This window comes from Scyliorhinus torazame, chromosome 2 (genome assembly GCF_047496885.1).
Source record: "Scyliorhinus torazame isolate Kashiwa2021f chromosome 2, sScyTor2.1, whole genome shotgun sequence".
NCBI lineage: Eukaryota > Metazoa > Chordata > Chondrichthyes > Carcharhiniformes > Scyliorhinidae > Scyliorhinus > Scyliorhinus torazame.
In genome coordinates, this window is record NC_092708.1 from 198286995 (window position 1) to 198308634 (window position 21640).

The 21640-nt window shown below is 49.8% G+C and overlaps 1 protein-coding gene across 4 annotated transcripts in view; it reads left to right on the plus strand.

The window, feature by feature from the left end:
- The window catches only part of LOC140394997 (uncharacterized), a 403426-nt gene that overhangs the window by 96299 nt on the left and 285487 nt on the right, over positions 1-21640 (plus strand). For all 4 annotated transcript variants that reach the window (XM_072482288.1, XM_072482301.1, XM_072482311.1 and 1 more), the window contains one exon: positions 502-603. In XM_072482288.1, the coding sequence (XP_072338389.1) occupies positions 502-603 (102 nt within the window). The remainder of the gene's footprint in view (positions 1-501; positions 604-21640) is intronic.

Consider the following 21640-nt stretch of genomic DNA (forward strand, 5'->3'; position numbering starts at 1 on the left):
ATTATGCTGATAATCAAACTCTTTGACCACTTGATGAATGCACCTTCTTTGGACATCAAATCCTGGAGTGAAACTCATACCCAGAGCTTCATGGTTCAGAGGCAGGGATGCTGCCCACTCCACCACACTATCACCTCCGTAGAATGAACAAAATATGTTTAAACAACCAGGGACACCGATAACTATTCACCCACAGCAAGTGGTATAACAGTGAATAGGCTGAGATAACTTTAAAAGGATTGGGTCTCACAAAATTAACTCTATGGTTATTGATGTCACAGAAAGACTCGGAGAAAGAGTATTAGGGTAGGATATTAGGATATTGGTGGGTAGTTGGTGACCCAGCAACCAGAGAGTGACAGTTCCTCCTGTTTAATTTTGACCAAAAAAGCACAATTTCAGGAGACAACAGTGAGTGAGATTTCCAGAATCAGCACCAGAGGTATGTGCAAAGACTTTTACCTGAATTTGAGCCTCATCATTTACTGCTTCCCATTGCAGCTTCCTTCTCCAGAGACAACAAAGCCAGAATCTGAAGAACAGGGCATGCTGGCGGTAAAGCAATTGGATGGAGAAAGTGCCTCCAGAAGTATGCCAAGTATGGTAAGTCTGAAGCCAACTTGGAAACTGAGCAACTGTAGTGATCGTGAAGAAAGTTTGGTTCAGGTTCTGATGGTTGAATTGCTGAATTTCTATAAAATGATCAATGTGAATATTCACCTGTACAACGCCTCACAAATGTTACAACACCCTGGACAACTGTGCGATCAAATTCCAGCCCCACTGTCCCGGATCACAGCATAAGTGAATTAACCAATAATTCTTATAAAAATATCTCAAATCTTTGGCCCTTGGCTGTCCAATAATTACAGTCACTAGGTGTGTAAGTTTAAGCACAATTACTGTTTATTTATAATTGGGACAGATATGAAATATGCAGTGAATACAGTTGGCTAAATGTCCTTTAGCACCTGACCCCTCTTAACTGATGTACTCTCCAGCCACCCACACAAGACAGACAAACACAGAAGGGAAGGAAAAGGGTGAAAAGTAATAAGGATAAATGTCAAAGGATAAGATTCTTTGCTTCCCATGGTATGTTCCTTAGTACCTTTGCTTCAATCCCGGCCTTCAATTCAATGCTTTTCCTGTGGCACCTGTGGTTTTAGAGATAAACACTCAGTCTCTCTGGAGAAAAAGTAAAAACTTGGGCGGGACTTTCTGGTGCGGCGTACCTCCGCTGGTAGCGTGGTCCTCCGTCCCAGTAGCCAACCAATGGGGTATCCCATTGTAGCCACCCCCACGCAGCTGGAAAATCTGCAGCGTGAGTGCACTGCTTGTGAAGCGGAGGATCCCACCGATCCCGTCCCTCGTTTTTGTCTATAGCCCATGATGACGTTCCTGTGGATCAATTTTGTCATATTTTCTGTGGTTTCAAGAATGTAATATTCACCACTTTTAAACAAATGTTTTTATTAAGGGTTTTTCTTTTTATACAGCGCAAATATGAATGTGAACATACACAGAAAATATATGCATCTTTTATCGTTCATTATATACATTGGTTATAATTTCTTGTTTATCAGCAGGTGCTTAGTTTTAGCTAGATCCCCTGCTTCCCTTTCTTCCTGATCCCCCTCCCCTTCTTGTCACCTGGCGTGCCTTCTTCATTTGTCTGTCTTCCAACCTATTCCTGTTGGGGTGGCACGGTATATGTTGCTGTGTGTTGAGAATGGTTGGGTTCTATGCCTCTTTTTTCCCTCCTGCTCCCCCCTCTCCTCCTCCCCCCATTTATTTTCTTTTGTGTCTGTGATTCTTCTGTGGCTCCCTCTTCCCTCCCTCTGGCTTATTGGCTAGCAACAGGTCTTGGAACAAATTGGTGAATGTCTCCCACGTTTTGTGGATGCCTTTTCCGACCCCCGGATGGCAAAGTTAATTTTCTCCATTTGGAGAAATTCCGACAGGTCGGACAGCCAGCCCGCAGCTTTGGGCGGTGCTGCTGATCGCCAGCCAGGCAGGATTCTCCGGCGGGCGATCAGGGAGGCAAAGGCAAGGGCGTCGGTCCCCCTCCCCATGAAGAGATCTGGATGTTTTGTTCCCCCTGAAGACGCCACTCTCAGGTACGGCTCCACCCTCATCCCCACCACCTTGGACATTGCCTCGAAGAAGAGTGTACTGAACCCGACAAGTCGAGGGCATGTCCAGATCATGTGGGCGTGGTTGGCCGGACTCCTTTGCATCATTCACATTTGTCCTCCACCTCCGGAGAGAACCTGCTCATTCGGGTTCTGGTTAAGTGTGCTCTGTGTACCACTTTCAGCTGCATTAGGCTTAGCCTCGCGTATGTGGAGGTTGAGTTGACCCTGTGCAGTGCTTCACAACAGAGTCTCCACCCTATTTCAAACCCTAGGTCTTCCTCCCATTTATCGCTCGCCTCGTCCAATGGTGTGCGTGCCTTTCCCAGTTGTCGCCGCATATTCCCCTCCCTAGGGTATCTGCGTCCAGTAGGCCCTCTAATAGCAATTGTTGTGGTGGTTGTGAGTATGTCTTTGTTTCCCTACGTAAGACGTTTTTGACCCGCATATATCTTAACTCGTTTCCCCCGGTCAGTTGGAACTTCTCTGTCAGTTCCTCTAGTGTTGTCAGTCTGTTGACTGTGTAGAAGTCCCTAACTGTCAGTGTTCCGCCGCCCCCCCCCACCCTGTCTCCACCTTTTGAAAGTGTCCTTGGGATTTGATCGGAATGGATCTGAACAGGAAGAGAACCTGGGCAGTACGTTCATCTGGATTGTCTGCACTCTCCCCGCCAGGGAAAGTGGGAGTTATGTCCCACCTCTGCAGGTCCCTTTTTATTTCCGTCATCAGGTTGGCCAGGTTCCATTTGTGGATCCCTGTCCAGTTGTGAGCAATTTGGATCGCCAGCTAGCGGAATTTGTGTTAGGCCTATTTAAATGCCATTCCCTCCAGCTCTGCACCTCCCCCTTGCGGATTCACCGGGAAGTCCTTCACTTTTTGCCCAGGTTGAGTTTATAGCCTGAGAAGGTTCCAAACTCTTTCAAGAGCTTCCATGCTGCTTTGTGGGTCCGAGATGTAGAAGAGCAAGCCACCCGCATTGAGCGAGACTCTGTGCTCTCAGTCCCCTCACTGGATCCCCTTCCAATTCTTTGCCGCCTTGAGCACAATCGCTGATAGTTCAATTGCTGGAGTAAACAGATTGCGGGGACAGCAGGCATCCCTGCCTTTTGCCTCTGTGCAGCTGGAAGTACTTAGAGCTTGTTGTATTTGTCCATACATCACTGTGGAAGCGCTGTACAGGAGTTTCACCCAGGCAGTGAATCCCACTGCAAGCCCGAACCGCTCCATTCCTCAATGAGGTACTCCCATTCGACTCTGGCGAAGGCCTTTTCTGTGTCCAGGGAGATGATCACCTCTGATGTTCTCTCCTGGAGTGGGGTCATTATCACGTTCAGCAGGCATCTGGGGCGGGATTCTCCGACCCCCCCGCCTGGTCGGAGAATCCCTGGGGGGGCGGAGTGAATCCCGCCCCGCCGCTCCGACGCCAGCTGCTGTATTCTCCGGCGCCGGTTTTCGGGCTGGGTTGGGGATCACGCCACACCTGTCGGGGGCCTTTGGCATCAGGCCCCCCCCCCAGCAATTCTCCAGGCCCCGATGGGCCAAGCAGCTGCCCTTTTTTGCCAGTCACGCCAGCGTGGATTAGCCATGGCCCCACACGGCGGGACCTGGCAGGTAGGTTGGCCGGTGCGGTCCTCGGGGGGGGGTGGGGGGTGGGGGGGCGGGGGGGGACGCGGGGGGATCCGACACCAGGGCGGGGCCCCCATGGTGGCCTGGCCCGCGATCGGGGGTCACCGATCTGCGGGCGGGTCTGTGCCATTCTTCCTGCGCATGCGCCAAAATATGCCGGCAGTTCTGCGCATGAGCTAACTCGCGCAGTCCCTTCGGCACCGGCTGGCGCGGCGCCAACCTCACGTCCATGCAATGTGGGGTGTGGTTGGAGATCACGATTGAGGAGTATTCATTCTTACTAGCCCTGGAAGCACCGATTTCCTCGCTACAAAGAAGTAAATCCGTGTGTATACGTTATGTACCTGGGAGAAGAACGCCTTCTCTCCTGGGTGGGTGAACTGTCATGGGTCCACTGCTCCCTTCTGCTCCACAAATGTGCCAAGTTCTTTCGCCATATTAGAGGTCTTCCCTGTTTTGGGGTTTGACCTGTCTGTCTGTGGGTGCTGTACACAGTTGACGTCTGCCCCCCATCATCAGTCAGTGTATGTCTATGTCGGGGATTTCCGGCATGGTCATTTTTTTATAAACTCCACGTTGTCCCAGTTGCGAGTGTACACGTTTACTAGGACTACCGGTGCCCGTCTGTAGTGATAGCATAGTTGTGTTGTACTTCACCGACTGACCACGAGGAGCCTCATTAATATATAAGTGAATGATAGAGTTGATGCACGATCAATGACCACTAAAGCGAGGTTGTAGTCCAACTGAAGGCTTTAATAAGCTAGATGTTTCCCCCAGCAGCTCAGGTACAGAATGAAGGCTGCTGGGGCGGCACGAGCTCTTATACCCCGCCTTGGAGGACGGAGCTACCATACAGCTTGACCAATAGGAAACATACAATATCTACCAATGGTGTTCCAGCATTACCAGGTACTGTAATACCTCTGCACAGACTACCACATTCACCCCCTGTTCAAAAAGGGTCCGGCGGGGGTGGTGCCTGATTTTACAACATGGTAACGTGGGAGAAATTATAGTTATGGAGGTACTGTAATACCTCCGTACAGCGTTTTGTAACTATTTACAATTCTATTTACTATTTACAATTTATGATTCATAATTAACTATACACTTTAAAATGAAGCAATCAGTCGATCGGGGGCCCTGGTCGTCCTCTGTGATCGTCGAAGCTTCGGTGGTTGCTCCGGTGGAGGCTCGGGTGCCTGTGACTCCGGGAGCATGGCCTCGATCTCTGTGGCAGCTTCAACACCCCTAGACGGCACTGGTGGGGAAAACGTTTGACCTGGAAAGGGAGCGTCTGCGGGGTGCGTCGGTGGGTGGGGGGGCCTAGACGGGGCCGGCGGAAGGACCGATCCTCCTGTAAGATGCACGGGTGGGAGGGAGGGTGGGACTGGTGGCTGGGGTGTGCGTGGGGCTCCGGCGGGTGGCAGATCTCATAGGGAGACCGTATCTTGTCGGCCATCGGGGTACGCCACATAGGGGGTTAGCGTGGCGAAGATGGACCCTCTCGACCAACGGGCCTGACTTGTGCGCCCGCACGTGTTTTCGGAGCAGGATGGGTCCGGGCGATGCCAGCCAGTTTGGGAGCGAGGTCCCAGAGGAGGACTTCCTGGGGAAGACAAGGAGACGTTCGTGAGGTGTTTGGTTGGTCGTGGTACAAAGCAGTGACCGGATGGAGTGGAGGGCATCCGGGAGGACTTCCTGCCAGCGGGTGACTGGGAGATTCCTGGACCGTAGGGCCAGTAGGACAGCCTTCCAGACCGTTCCGTTCTCCCTCTCTACCTGTCCATTACCCCGGGGGTTGTAACTGGTTGTCCTGCTCGAGGCGATGCCCTTGCTGAACAGTAAGAAGTCTTACAACACCAGGCTAAAGTCCAACAGGTTTGTTTCGATGTCACTAGCTGTCGGAGCGCTGCTCCTTCCTCAGGTGAACAGGAATTGACGCAGTTCATCGCTCATAAAAGAGGACCCCCTATCACTATGTATGTAAGCGGGGAAGCCGAACAGTGCAAAGATGCTATGGAGGGCCTTGATGACAGTGGTTGCGGTCTTGTCGGGGCAGGGGATGGCGAATGGGAACCGGGAGTACTCGTCAATCACGTTCAGGAAGTACGTGTTGCGGTCGGTGGAGGGGAGGGGACCTTTGAAGTCCATGCTGAGGCATTCAAAGGGACGGGAAGCCTTTATCAAGTGCGCTTTCTCTGGTCGGTAGAAGTGCGGTTTGCACTCGGCGCAGATTCGGCAGTCTCTGGTGGCTGTCCTGACCTCCTCGATGGAGTAGGGCAGGTTGCGGGTCTTGATACAGTGGAAAATGCGAGTGACCCCCGGGTGGCAGAGGTCCTCGTGGAGGGCTCGGAGGCGGTCCACTTGTGCGGGACAGGGCATCAGGAGGCTCGTTTAGCTTCCCGGGACAATACAGATATCGTAGTTGTAGGTGGAGAGTTCGATCCTCCACCGCAAGTTCTTATCGTTTTTTATCTTGCCCCGCTGTGCATTATCGAACATGAAAGCAACCGACAGTCAGTGAGGAGAGTGAATCTCCTGCCGGCCAGGTAATGCCTCCAATGTCGCACAGCTTCTACTAAGGCCTGGGCCTACTTTTCGACTGAGGAGTGGCTGATTTCGGAAGCATGGAGGGTACGTGAGATGAAGGCCACGGGTTAAGGGTGGCCGCCAGAGCTACGTCAGATGCGTCGCTCTCGACCTGGAAGGGGAGGAACTCGTCGATGGCGTGTATCGTGGCCTTTGCAATGTCTACTTTGATGCGGCTGAAGGCCTGGCGGGCCTCTATCGTCAGGGGAAAAGCTGTGGATTGGATCAGGGGACGGGCTTTGTCCGCATAGTTGGGGACCCACTGGGCATAGTAAGAGAAAAACCCTAGGCAGCACTTCAGGGCCTTGGAGCAGTGAGGGGGGGGGGAACTCCATAAGGGGGCGCGTGCGTTCAGGGTCGGGGCCTATAACTTCATTTTGCACGACGTAGCCGAGGATGGCTAGGCGGTCGGTGCTAACATGCATTTATCCTTGTTGTATGCAAGGTTAAGGATCTTTGCTGTCTGGAGAAATTTTCGGAGGTTGGAGTCGTGGTCCTGCTGGTCGTGGCCGCAGATGGTGACATTATCGAGATACGGGAATGTTGCCCGTAAACCGTACCGGTCAACCATTCGGTCCATCTCGCGCTGGAAGACCGAGACCCCGTTGGTGACACCGAAGGGAACCTTTAAGAAGTGATAGAGACGCCCGTCTGCCTCGAAGGCAGTGTATTTGCGGTCACTAGTGTGGATGGGGAGCTGGTGGTAGGTGGACTTAAGATCCACCGTGCAGAAGACTTTGTAATGCGTGATCCTGTTTCGGATATGCGGGGGAGAGGGTACACGTCCTGCTGCGTAAACCTGTTGATGGTCTGACTGCAGTCGATGACCATCCTATGCTTCTCCCCGGTCTTTCCCACCACTACTTGAGCTCTCCAGGGACTGTTGCTGGCTTCAATGACTCCTTCCCTCAGTAGCCTTTGGATCTCTGACCTAATAAAGATCCGATCCTGGGCACTGTACCATATGCTCCTGGTGGCGACGGGTTTGTAATCCGGGGTGAGGTTCACAAACAGGGACAGCGGATCGACCTTGAGGGTCGCGAGGCCGCTTCAGTGAAGGGGGGTATCGGGCCGCCGAATTTGAAAGTTAAACTTTGGAAATTACACTGGAAGTCTAAACCTATTGAGTGTGGCTGCGCAGAGGTGGGGAAGGACGTAGAGCCAATAATTTTTAAAGTCCCTTCCCTGGACTGTGAGGTTTGCTACACAAAACCCCTTTATCTCTACTGAGTGGGAACCGGAGGCCAGGGAGATTTTTTGATTAACGGGGTGGATGAGGAGAGAACAGCGCCTTACCGTGTGCACACCCAGCTCTCCGTGCTCCCAGAGTCGATTAAGCAGGATGTCTCGTGCCCGTTGATGAGTACTGTTGTTGTAGCAGTTGAGAGTGTTCGAGGCCGGGACTGATCCAGGGTCACCGAGGCTAATCTCAGCAGTTGAGTGTTCTCTTCGGGCGGTGTGCGGTCAGCCGAGCTGGGGTCCTGGGAGTCCATCCAAGATGGCGGCTCCCATTGGTCGCACATGACTGGGGGTGCACAAAATGGCGGCGCCTGTCCATCGAACGTGGCATCCACGAGATAAAATGGCGGCGCCCGGGGGCCGCACGGGGCCCTGGAGGAGGAAGATGGCGGCGCCCGCTGGCCACACGGAGACCGTGGAGAGGTTTGTGGTGGCAGGTGGATGCGCGGGTCGGGCAGCGCTGCCGGGGGTGCTTGGCCTGCCCGCAAAAGTAGCAGCGGGGCCCCCCGGGGTTGCCAGGCCGCTTTGCAGCACAAGCTTGTGGGGGGGATGGGGGATGTCTCGGGGTCGGCTGCGGAGGGGTTCCCCGCTGCCCAGGGGGCTGCCGCACGGTCGGGAATGTAAGCGTGGGCGTTTCTGGAGGCCTAGGGTGTCTTTTTCCAGCAATCGCTGGCGGATTTGGGGGGACAACATACCTGCCACGAAAGCGTCCCGGATCAAGAGTTCTGTGTGGTCGCTCGCCGAAACTTGCGGGCTGCTGCAGTTTCTCCCCAACACCAACTGCGCACGGTAGAATTCTTCCAGCAATTCCCCAGGGACTTGTCACTTCGTTGCTAGCAGATGTTGGATGTAGACCTGGTTTACCGGGCGAATATAATGTCCTTTTAGCAGCTCTATTGCTGCATTGAGGTCTTCCGCGTCCTCGATGAGGGTGTAAATTTCCGGGTTCACCCTCGAGTGCAGGACTTGCATTTTCTGTTCTCCCGTGGGTGTGTTTTCGGCCGTTCCGAGATATCCTTTAAAACACGCCAGCCAGTGCTTGAAGATTGCCGCTGAGTTCGCCGCGTGGGGGGCTGAATTGCAGACACTCCGGCTTGATTCGGATCTCCACCCTTTTAAATCTAGCTTATTAAATTGATGCACGATCAATGACCACTAAGGCGAGGTTGTAGTCCAACTGAAGGCTTTAATAAGCTAGATGTTTCCCCCAGCAGCTCAGGTACAGAATTAAGGCTGCTGGGGCGGCACGGGCTCTTATACCCCGCCTTGCAGGGCGGAGCTACCATACAGCTTGACCAATAGGAAACATACAATATCTACCAATGGTGTTCCAGCATTACCTGGTACCGTAAGACCTCTGCACAGACTACCACAAGAGTCAGGTGACCTCAGGCTGACTCGGGAGCTGGGAGAGAGGTTGCTTGTGCATGGACATACTATTATTCATCTTTAGTTTGTATATATTTGACCCACAGTTAATGTTAATAAATCGTTTATAGCTTTAGCTACAAGTGTTTTGTAATATAAATCAGGCCATCCGACAAGAACATTACATCGTCCAGGACACAGCTGACCATGACGTACCGTCCCTCTGGGTCCATAACCGTCCTCACCGTGGTAAACATTGTCCTCTTCTTTAACCATATGGCTAGCCCCCTGGCCCTTGTCCCGTAGCAGTAATGGTAGGTCTGTCCCACCCAGCCCTTCCTTGCTCGCAGTCGGTCCTTCTCCCTCAGGTGCGTCTCTTGGAGGAAGACTATGTTGGCCCTCATACTTTTCAGGTGGGCGAAGACTCTGGATCTTTTTCTGGGCAGTTAAGTCCCCTGACATTCCAGGTGACTATCCTGAGGGGAGGTTTCTGCCCCCCCCCCACTCCTACAGAATCAACCATACTTACTTGGTGGATGCACTCCTGCACTCAGGGGGTTTCCCTTTGTTGGGGGGCTATCCAATATGGCCACAGTCACTGTTCTCACCATGAGGTGGGCTCCTGCGCTCCGGGGTTCCTCTTTGTTTAGGGACCCTCCAAAGTGGTTGCTTGCGGTGCCCTTGTGTTCCAAATCGCCACGTGTGGCCTGTTGTAGCCAGCCTAACGCCCTTACTACACGTCTGCACATATTTCCCCTATGATTCCGGCCCCTTACCCTCTTCCCCTCCATCCTGTTACTATCCCCCCCACCCCAGTGCTCCCTTCCCCCTGTTTCCACCTCTGGCTGTCGCCTGTTGAGGACGACCCCCCCCCCCCCCGCCCCCACCCCATTCCCACCGTTTCAAGGCACTCTCTCCCATTCGGGACATGCGCTGCGATCCCCCTCCCGCTCATGCCTCCTGGAGCTAGCCTTCTCGCTAGTGTAGTGGTCCCCCTCCCGGAGTAGTCTGTTTTCCCTTCCTGCCATTCTCCTCACCCTGTCCTGCGCTCTGCTGCCCTTGCCCCTTCCTTCCAACACTTTAGTTCCCGTACTCAAAGCGAAGCAATGCAGTCTCACGCAAAGTCTTTTCCGGGTTGATTAAATAAAGTATCTTTGGGTGATCTTTTCACCGCTGTCCCTGCTGCTGTTTCTCCAGCCCGTTCTCCAGGACAATTTTGTCTGCGTCCGCAGGGGCCGTGAAGAAGTGCTCCCTGCCCTGGAATGTGACCCAGAGTTTGGCCAGGTGCAGAATCCCAAAATTTACCTTGTTTTTGTACATGACTGCCTTTGCCCTGTTGAACTCTGCCGCCGCTTGGCCAGGACAGCTCCAATGTCCTCGTAGATCCTGACCTGGTGACCTTCCCAGTTGCAAGTTTTTGTCTGCCTTGACCAGTGCAGGATTCTTTCCCGATCTTGGTACCGGTGCATTTTGTCGATTATCGCCCCCGGCTGCTCTCCAACTTTGGGTTTTAGGTGGAGCGACCGTTGGGCTCTGACTATTTCTGGTGTGTTGAAGAAGCCGTCCCTCCCCACCAGATTTCCCAGCATCTGGGTCACACAGTCCGTAGGGTCTCTACCTTCAATCCCTTCTGGCAGGCTAACTATTCTTACGTTTTGGCGCCGTGACCGGTTCTCCTGGTCCTCTATCTTCCCCTTCAGGCTCCCTTGCATCGTAACCAATTGCTGTCTCCAGGGCAGCGATCTAATTCTTTTTCTAATTCTTTTATGGTGTTCCCCTGGACTTCCAGTTGCCTCTCTGCCTTTTCCAGCGCCCCCTGCATGGTTGCCAGAGGGTCCGTGACCACCACCCTGACCGCAGCCTGGATATCAATCTTCGTCTCCTCCCTATGTTCACACCGCTCCCTGGAGAGGAACATCCTCCATCTGCCCCCTGGTGAGGGGGGGGGCTCAGTGTGCGATTTGCTGGTCCTTCTCATTCTGGTGTTGCTGGCACTCCATCGCCTCGTGCGTCTACCGACTCGGCCACTGGCTTTTCCCGTTTTTCATCTCATTGCGGCCTCTGGAGAAGCTGTTGTTCAGAATCCTTTTTTGTACTATTATTAGTTAGGGTGAGTGGATACTTTTTTGGTCCTGTTTTAGCTGACTATATTGGGTAAAAGAGCCTAGTTTCGGGTTCGTAGGAGGAGAGCCACCTGATGTGTGACGACTCAGCATATCCCCGTCACCAGCAGTCCGTATTCACCACTTTTAGCAGCTTTCTGGAGAGGTTTATATTCAGCTCTTGTCTCTGTGATGTCAGAACCCAAACTGAAAACAAAACCAGCCTCGTGACTCTGGCAAACCTCTCAGTGGGAACGGATCCAATCACCACCTGTTACCAGGCAGAGCACCACCTCTTAGGTCAATTCATTGGCACCAGCCAAATCAGTCAAACCGAGTCATCACGGATCTCTCCTGCTACTGAAATTCTCTGCTCGCATTAAAGGCACAAGCCACTTACAAATCACATGTCCATTAATCATCCATGAATCAAAAATGTAGCGGCAAAAATAAAAGTAAGGGGAAATAAGGGAATAAGCAGGGAACAAACAGGAAGGACCTTTATGCAATGAACAAGGAACATTACGGCACAGAAACAGGCCCTTCGGCCCTCCAGGCCTGTACCGGTCATGATACCACCCTTGGCCAAAACCCTCAGCACTTCCTTGTGCCGTATCTCTCTATACCCATTGTACCCATGTATTTGTCAAGGTGCCTTTTGAACACCGTTAATGTATCTGCTTCCACAACCTCCCCTGGCAGCGCGTTCCAGGCACTCACCACCCTCTGTGTAAAAAACCTGCCTCGCACATCTCCTCAATTCTTTGCCCCACTGATCTTAAACCTATGCCCCCTACCTAAATCAATGTCACTTGGGGATACATCTGTGTCATTTTGTACGACCAAGAGCGAGACCCAATTACTTCTGAAACTATTCTGTTCTCGTAATAACCACAGAGTTAATTTTGTGAAACTGCACATCAATTTTTCAACATCAAAGAACAATGAACCAGCATGAGCAGATACAAGAACGTGCTTTCATAATTTTACAGAAATGTAAACTTTAGAATCTCCCTTTCTCTTAATAACTAGGACCTCTTTTAGTTACCATTATTACCCCATAGTAGTTCTGCATAAAATAATCTCTTTCAGAATTGTGAAGGGTCGATCATAGAATCCCTACAGTGTTGAAGGAGACCATTCGGCCCATTGAGTCTCCACCGGCACTCCGAAAAAGCACTCTACCAAAGCCCAGTCCCCCGCCCACCCCACTCTATCCCCATAACGGCAAAGCTAACCTGCATATCCCTGAACACTAAGGGGCAGGTTAGCATGTCCAACCCACCTAACCTGCACATCTTTGGACTGTGGGAGGAAACCGGAGGAAGCGCACGCAGATACGGGGAGAGCATGCAAACTCCACGCAGACAGACACCCAAGGCCGGAATTGAACCTACTGCTGTGAGGCAGCAGTGCTAGCCACCGTGCTGTCCTAGAAGTCGTGTTAGCTGTGAACTCAACCAGAATTGCATTGAAACAGACCTGTTGTCCAAAGCTCCCTAGTACAGCATGCAAAGGATACAGCAAGGATGAATGTACAGAGTGTGTTTAAATTCTCTGCATTCCAAAGTCGGGATTCAACGTGGATGTCCTGACTGTCTGGAATGTCTGGAGTGGGCCACAGAAGCCGCAACATTGATTTTAGCTGGCTCAGGTGATTAGCTGTCCTGAGATCCTGACTTCTGTCCCGCAGGATGTCCCATCCCCAAGAATTGCCAACCAATCAACACCACTGGGAGCATTGTTGGAGGAGCAGTAGGGAGGTGAGTAGGGTGAGCTTGCCAGGCCTGTCAGATAGGCTCAGGCAAGGGGATTAGGTGGGTTCTACTATGCGGGCCTGTCCAATGGTGGGACTCTCCACAAGGCCTGATGAGGAAAGACATCACGATCCCCTGTCAGAGCCCACAAATACCAGCGACAGCGAGAGGTGGTTATTAAGGAGCCATTAATGAACCAATGGGACCTCAACACTACCGGAGGCAAGTCGATAACAGGCATGTCACCCACCATCATCTCTCTTAATTTTAAATGACTCCCTCCTGCCCCCTCCCAGATGGGGACATAAAAGTCTGGCTCAGTGTAAATTGAGGCACTTCCCAGGGACACCGGCTGTGTGATCCCTGTAGGTGCTTGCACACAAGGGGTTAATGGTTGGATAGCAGCACCACATGATCATCAGAAGGCTGGACCAACAGAGTATAAAGGGCAGCCACACGGGGTCTCTGTCTCTCTCGGGTGTGTTGTGAACAGGGAAACATCAGAATCACATAGATAGTTAGTGGAGTTACATTTAGTTACAATTGTTAAATCTTGTTATCCAATTCCTAGTTCCCATGTCAAGGTAAAGAACTCACGCATTAATAGTTATAGTTACTCAATAAACCTTTGTTGTTACTGGACGAGTTCAAGTCTTCTTCAACAAGATTCAGAGGACCTCACCATCAGCCAAGGATTGAGTAACACGTGTTATCGACCACGCAGGTAACACTACATGGTACTACGGAGTGTGATGGCCTTAACAACGAAAATAGAAACTAGCTAGCTTAGGTTCGACAGACAAGAGAAAACAAAAAAAAGAAAAAAAACTTGGATAAGATATTCGGCCAAGGAAGGCATTTCTACACTCGGATCTCTTGGGCACAAACCGGTAAGATGGAATCACTTCCAGGACACCTCAGAACCTCTGGTAATCTCCAGTATAATTGGAAGATTTTCCTGCAACAATTTAATTTGTTTCTGGAAATTAAAAAAATAATTGCATACCACTTGGCTGCGGCAGGGAAAATGGCTATGGAGATATATAACTCATTTGCCTATGCCAAAGGGGACAAGAATAAGTGGGACACAATTATAAAAAATTTTTAAACCCACTGCAAATCGGAGGTGAATGAAACATTTGAACGCTTCAAGTTCACGAGCTTTCTCACTGACTTAAAGCTGCTGGCCCAATCCTGTAATTATGAGACCCTCCGTGACTCCCTGATCAGAGACCAGATTGTCAGTGGCATTTCTGATGAGTGTAGCCATCTAAATTGGTCAACTCCCGATTTAAAATGGCGAACGGCAAAGGCTGATGGGAAAGTCAGCCAACAAGACAAAAAAAACCCTTTATGTGGTTCCTGAACAGGACAGGAATCAACTGATTTGTTTGTTCCATGACGGTCATGGGCATCAGGGAATCAATCCCACTACAACCCATCCCAAGCAGCTTTGTTGGTGGCCGAATTTAAAGGAAGATGTAAACCATTACATCGAGAATTGTCTCATCTGTGCCCAGAATAATCCGGACAGATATGCCAAAAAGGCTCAACTCAGCCACACCCGACCTGTTAATGGCCCCTGGACTAACCTCCAGATTGATTTTATAGGACCATTGCCCCCTTGCAGGAATAGCTATAAATATGTACTTGTGGTAATTGACACATTTACGAAATGGGTGGAAGCATTCCCAGCCCGCGCAAACACTGCAAAAACCACAAGATGGGGACTCCCCCGCAGCATTGAATCAGACCAAGGTTCCCATTTTACGGGACGTATCATGCGGAACGTCCTCACGATATTTGGCATCACCCAAAAATTCCACATAGCATACCACCCACAGTCGAGTGGTATCGTGGAGCGCATGAATCGGACCCCAAAATCCACCCTCAGAAAAATGGTCCAGCAAAACAACACCACTTGGGACTCAGTCCTCCCCTTTGCGCTGATGTTTTTGCGTAATACAATTTCTATTTCCACAGGTTACACCCCACACACTCTCATGACCGGACGTCCCATGAAAGGCACAGAATATTTGTTAGGTTTAGAATTGACCAGCCCCGAAGTGACGGCCCTCACACACGAGAAAGCAGTGGAGCAATGAGTTGAAAATGTTAAAACGGCTCAGCTAGCAGCCGCAGTAAAATTGGGCACCAGGAAGAAACAGAGCAAGGCTTGTTTCGACAAGACCGTGCATGCGACTGAGTACAGTATAGGACAGCAAATCATGCTCTCCGTATATAACCCCAGCATATTCCTGTCACCAAAATACTCGGGTCCGTACTCCATTGCGGACAAAGTAAGCCCTTCCGTATATAAAATAAAGTATCCCAACGGTAAGACTGCGTGGTTCCATATCAACCAGCTGAAGGCATATGGAACACAGTCTAACCACTCACACCACGTCATGCTCGACGCAGCACATCACGCCCCGCCCACAGCCAACGTAACCCTACCATCCCCCAACACGTGCAGCCCAGCCACGGACTCGACCTCGACTCCACCCCCGAAATATACACTCCGCCCCGAAACGCCCACAGACTGCAGCAGCAGAGACAGCGACTGTGACTCGGACGATAGCCACAGCACGCCTCCCTACTATCCCCATGCAACAGCACCCACACCCAGCGAATCCGACTACGATTTGGGTGATCCCTTCATGATCACTTTCCTGAACAAACCCCACCACCGACCACCGAACTACACTGACGACCCTGATTCCGTCCCCACACAGCTAGACACCAACTATTGGCACCGAGATAACTCGTTCCGACTCGTCCGCAACGACGAGAGCGACCCCACCTCACATCATGCAGCCCTTTCAGCCCTGATACACTCAAGAGTTTGGCACCCGGGAGAAGATGACGACCTTGGGTCTGACTCCCAAACCGAGAACCCCTTTGAAACCCTGTTCGCAACCGAGAACTGAGGTGTCCAGATGATATTTAAAAGGAACCGCTTGGGAGAAGTGTTGTCCTTTCTCATGGAACCTGCTGCGTGCTTTATGTTGTTTGTAAGTTTGTTAAATGTTGTTTGTCAGAAAAAAAAATTTTCACGGCCCCACGCCTTTTCGGCCGAAACCTCTGAGGACATGCCCACAGAGACTCACTATTGCCAGACACTAGTTCAGCGGAACTAGCTTGTCTGCAGAGTCTTGCTCAGGTACCAGACGCCCGTTCTACGGCACTAGGGCAGCCCCACCACGATGACTGCATTTCTTGCCCGTTCTTGTCGGTTGCTCAGGCAGTGGAGAAACGGCTTGGGACCCCCCCTGCCTGGGAACCCCCCTCTGGTCAACTACGCTCGTGTAGGGGAGACACGGCATTGGTAGCCGTCCTACCCGGGGACTCCATCCAACTCTTACCCGTCGCGGCCCATACGCACCTCATTTTGGAAATTTTAGTTCAAAAAGTTTTGTTTTGTTTCAGGTAACCCTTAGGTTGCCAACCACATGCTATTTACATCCTGAAACATTTGGATGGTAAATTCCGCAGTCTGCGAGACGGCTCGCACTGGTTCATTGTTTGGAAGTGTGTCTTGTCCTAAAATTCAGTTTTTGAAAAGAAAATGAGGGAGTCACACATAGTGACCAATTATAAAGGGTGTAATTGGCACTAAGGGACAGACAGACTATCATACGAGATGTTAAACCAAGATAGTAACAGACACTATGTTTGTTTCCACAGAACTCCAGAAGCTCCAGGACCGGAGAAGAAAAGAAAAGAAAAGAAGCACCATGAGGACATCCTCCGGATGGCTTATCTTTATGGACATTTGGTTGCGAGTGAACGCAAACCCCATGACTTCAACCCCCCCCAGCCGTTAATGTTTCACTTCCCCACAGTACCCAGAGCCCAGTCACCAGCGACACCACACCATCTTGGTGTGCAGGGTTTATAACCTGGTACTCTCTGTCATATGTAATAGAAACATTACTGGTATTGGCGATATTCTGCTGCATCGTGCAGACTATGCGTCTAAGGAAATGGAGAAGGAGAGCCTACCGCGCTCGAACCCTTGTATATAGGATCAGATCCCCTATTTTTGGATATGACCAGACCCCCGACCCCCGCGATCTATAATAAAGAGCATTCATTTGCGGTTTTATTGTAAATAAAGAAATGTAAAGAACTGTTCATGAGCAAATTGTACGATCCTGAGCTTGACTGCCAAGCCAGGAAAAATGTGTATAAACTGCTATGATTTTGTTTGTATGGTTGAGGAAGTTAGAGTGATGAAATGTTTAAGTGAGTGTAGTGTATTAAGAATAGTTAGAGGTTCCCATTTTTTTTGTTTTGTAATGCATGTCCCTGTTTGACATAGCGCCCTTAGAATTGTCAGTTAAAATTTTTTGCATAGTTATTGTCAGTGTAGAGGCCATAAAAGAAGTGCCCCCCCAGGTCAGGGAATGGAAAGCAACATAGTTATGTGATCCTTCATGCTTCGCGTTAGGATCACAAGGAGGGAATGTAGCCACCTAAATTGGCCAACTCCCGATTTAAAATGGCGAACGGCAAAGGCTGATGGGAAAGTCAGCCAACAAGACAAAAAACAGCAGCTGCTGGTTTGCTGTGTATTTACCTCTGCAAAAACCAGACAACATCGATACCAGCGACCATCAGCATAACAAAGTAAACAGCCATCTGCATACTGATGAGCAATCCCCGTGAACAATAAGTAACATTTTGACACACAAAGCAAAGCCAGACACCTCGGCGCCAGCAGGAGCCAAAACAAAGGAGGTGAACGAGCACCTCAAGACCGCCCATCGATCAGGGAACCGCTCCAGTATTGGAGAAAATTGAACCAAGCGATTGGGACAAAGCCCTGGGGACTATAAGAGTTGAGCCCCAAGTTCAAATCGCTCTCTCTTCACCGCTCTCTTCTTCCTGCCCGGGTCACCCAGCAAAAGGAACCAACATTGACTGTGACCAGTGCAGTGACTCCAGTGATCATCGAAATCGTGAGTCTTAATTCAACGCTTGCTACGAGATAGGCGCTCCTAGCTACCAATCCGTACCAACTTCGAATCCTGCAGGCTCAGAACCTGAACGAAAGGCCATTTGTTCCCCTGACCTGGTGGGCCAGTTCAAAGTTAAGTATAGGCCTGTTAGTTGTAGAAGTAGCTTAGACGTAGAATTTGTGCATGAGTAGCGATTACTGTGTTTAATAAATGTGCTTTGATTTAAATCTTACTAATCGGTGTATTGGATTATTGATCATTACTCGGACTTGAACCTCATGGCGGTATCATAAAGATACCTGGCAACTCGAGAGCAAAGGTAATAAAACAGAGCACTTGAACCAAGGAGAAAATCAGCAACATGAGGGACTCAGAAAATCTCTCCTTAAGCACAAAAATCTTGATCTTGAAATGGCTACACAACTATGTTCTGCTCATGAAATCACTGAAGCACAATATCAACAGTTTACTTACCGGGACCAAGGCCTCCACCATGAGGTTGGAGCAGTCAAAATGGTGGCCCAGGCTTCTTGAAGGCGCTCCTCCACCGGCAATCCCGCTCGCACGAATCTCAAAGTGGCCCACACACATGCGCAGTTCGCACGGAGACTGGAACCGGCTGAGAACACTACTGCGCATGCGCGAGCGTGCCAGGACGGCGTCATGATGTGTCATAACTGCGGACATGCCCACTTAAAAGGGCAATGTCCAGCTTATGGCAAACAGTGCCTGAGGTGTGGAAAGTACAACCACTATGCCTTCAAATGTCGAGCTGTGCTACAGATGACTTCCACAGGACAACAACTAAGATCCTGCGACGTTCGGAACGTGGCCTATATGGACCGCCAACCAATATTCAGTGATTACCTGTCCGAAAATGATGACCTTGCCTATGATGACTCCTACGGTGTGGACACGGTTACGGTAACGGAGGAACCTTACATCACCACGCCTCATCCAAAATGCCCGAAAGTGAACAAAAAGGGGTTTAAAGTCTCAAAACAAAAAATTATTTTCCCCAGCGACAGAATGAAGCTCGAGCCTCCACTTACAGTTAAAGATCACTGCCGCAGCACACTGAAACATACTGTTTGCAACACCAAAAGAGAAGAACACAATGACAAATCCACAGCAAAAGATTTGTTCATTGACGATGATTACGCAGGGGATGAGTTCCTCATTGGACAAATAGAGCACCGTGACACATCCTTGACAAGAAGCGATGATTTGCTCGCTGACGAATGCCACTCAGCCATGGATCAGTTCTCCGGATCTGATGGTCATTGCAGCAGCAACATGGGTGCCAAATCCCATACGAGTCTCATGGTGGGAGAATCCAGTACCATGACGACATGGCAGCTCGGCGACAAAATGGATGACAACCACATGTCATATATGTCATAATATACACCAGTATATTATAAGACCATAAGACCATAAGACATAGGAGCGGAAGTAAGGCCATTCGGCCCATCGAGTCCACTCCACCATTCAATCATGGCTGATTTCAACTCCATTTACCCGCTCTCTCTCCATAGCCCTTAATTCCTCGAGAAATCAAGAAATCAACTTCTGTCTTAAAGACACTCAACGTCCCGGCCTCCACCGCCCTCTGTGGCAATGAATTCCACAGACCCACCACACTCTGGCTGAAGAAATTTCTCCTCATCTCTGTTCTAAAGTGACTCTCTTTTATTCTAAGGCTGTGCCCCCGGGTCCTAGTCTCCCCTGCTAATGGAAACAACTTCCCTACGTCCACCCTATCTAAGCCATTCATTATCTTGTAAGTTTCTATTAGATCTCCCCTCAACCTCCTAAACTCCAATGAATATAATCCCAGGATCCTCAGATGTTCATCGTATGTTAGGCCTACCATTCCTGGGATCATCCGTGTGAATCTCCGCTGGACCCGTTCCAGTGCCAGTATGTCCTTCCTGAGGTGTGGGGCCCAAAATTGCTCACAGTATTCGAAATGCGCCTAACTAATGCTTTATAAAGCTTCAGAAGTACATCCCTGCTTTTATATTCCAAGCCTCTTGAGAAAGATGACAACATTGCATTTGCTTTTTTAATTACGGACTCAACCTGCAAGTTTACCTTTAGAGAATCCTGGACTAGGACTCCCAAGTCCCTTTGCACTTCAGCATTATGAATTTTGTCACCGTTTAGAAAATAGTCCATGCATCTATTCTTTTTTCCAAAGTGCAAGACCTCGCACTTGCCCACGTTGAATTTCATCAGCCATTTCTTGGACCACTCTCCTAAACTGTCTAAATCTTTTGCAGCCTCCCCACCTCCTCCATACGACCTGCGCCTCCACCTATCTTTGTATCATCGGCAAACTTAGCCAGAATGCCCCCAGTCCCGTCATCTAGATCGTTAATATATAAAGAGAACAGCTGTGGCCCCAAAACTGAACCCTGCGTCACCGGTTGCCATTCCGAAAAAAAACCTTTTATCCCAACTCTCTGCCTTCTGCCTGACAGCCAATCGTCAATCCATGTTAGTATCTTGCCTCGAATACCATGGGTCCTTATTTTACTCAGCAGTCTCCCGTGAGGCACCTTATCAAAGGCCTTTTGGAAGTCAAGATAAATAACATCCATTGGCTCTCCTTGGCCTAACCTATTTGTTATCTCTTCAAAGAACTCTAACAGGTTTGTCAGGCACGACCTCCCCTTACTAAATCCATGCTGACTTGTCCTAATCCGACCCTGCATTTCCAAGAATTTAGAAATCTCATCCTTAACAATGGATTCTAGAATCTTGCCAACAACCGAGGTTAGGCTAATTGGCCTATAATTTTCCATCTTTTTCCTTGTTCCCTTCTTGAACAGGAGGGTTACAACAGCGATTTTCCAATCCTCTGGGACTTTCCCTGACTCCAGTGACTTTTGAAAGATCATAACTAACGCCTCTACTATTTCTTCAGCTATCTCCTTTAGAACTCGAGGATGTAGCCCATCTGGGCCCGGAGATTTATCAATTTTTAGGCCTCTTAGTTTCTCTAGCACTTTCTCCTTTGTGATGGCTACCATATTCAACTCTGCCCCCTGACTCACCTGAATTGTTGGGATATTACTCATGTCTTCTACTATGAAGACTGACGCAAAGTACTTATTTACTTCCTCAGCTATTTCCTTGTCTCCCATCACTAGATTACCAGCGTCATTTTGGAGCGGCCCAATGTCTACTTTTGCCTCCCGTTTGTTTTTAATGTATTTAAAGAAACTTTTACTATCATTCCTAATGTTACTGGCTAACCTACCTTCATAGTTGATCCTCTCTTTCCTTATTTCTCTCTTTGTTATCCTCTTGTTTGTTTTTGTAGCCTTCCCAATCTTCTGACTTCCCACTACTCTTTGCCACATTATAGGCTTTCTCTTTTGCTTTGATGCATTCCCTAACTTCCTTTGTCAGCCATGGCTGCCTAATCCCCCCTCTGATAACCTTTCTTTTCTTTGGGATGAACCTCTGTACTGTGTCCTCAATTACTCCCAGAAACTCCTGCCATTGCTGTTCTACTGTCTTTCCCACTAGGCTCTGCTCCCAGTCGACTTTCGTCAGTTCCTCCCTCATGCCCCTGTAGTTACCTTTATTTAACTGTAACACCTTTACATCTGATTCTACCTTCTTTCTTTCAAATTGGAGATTGAATTCTATCATATTATGATCACTGCCTCCTAAGCGTTCCCTTACTTTAAGATCTTTAAAGAAGTCTGGCTCATTACATAACACTAAGTCCAGAATGGCCTGTTCCCTCGTGGGCTCCATCACAAGCTGTTCCAAAAAGCCCTCCTGTAAACATTCAATGAATTCCCTTTCCTTGGGTCCACTGGCAGCATTATTTACCC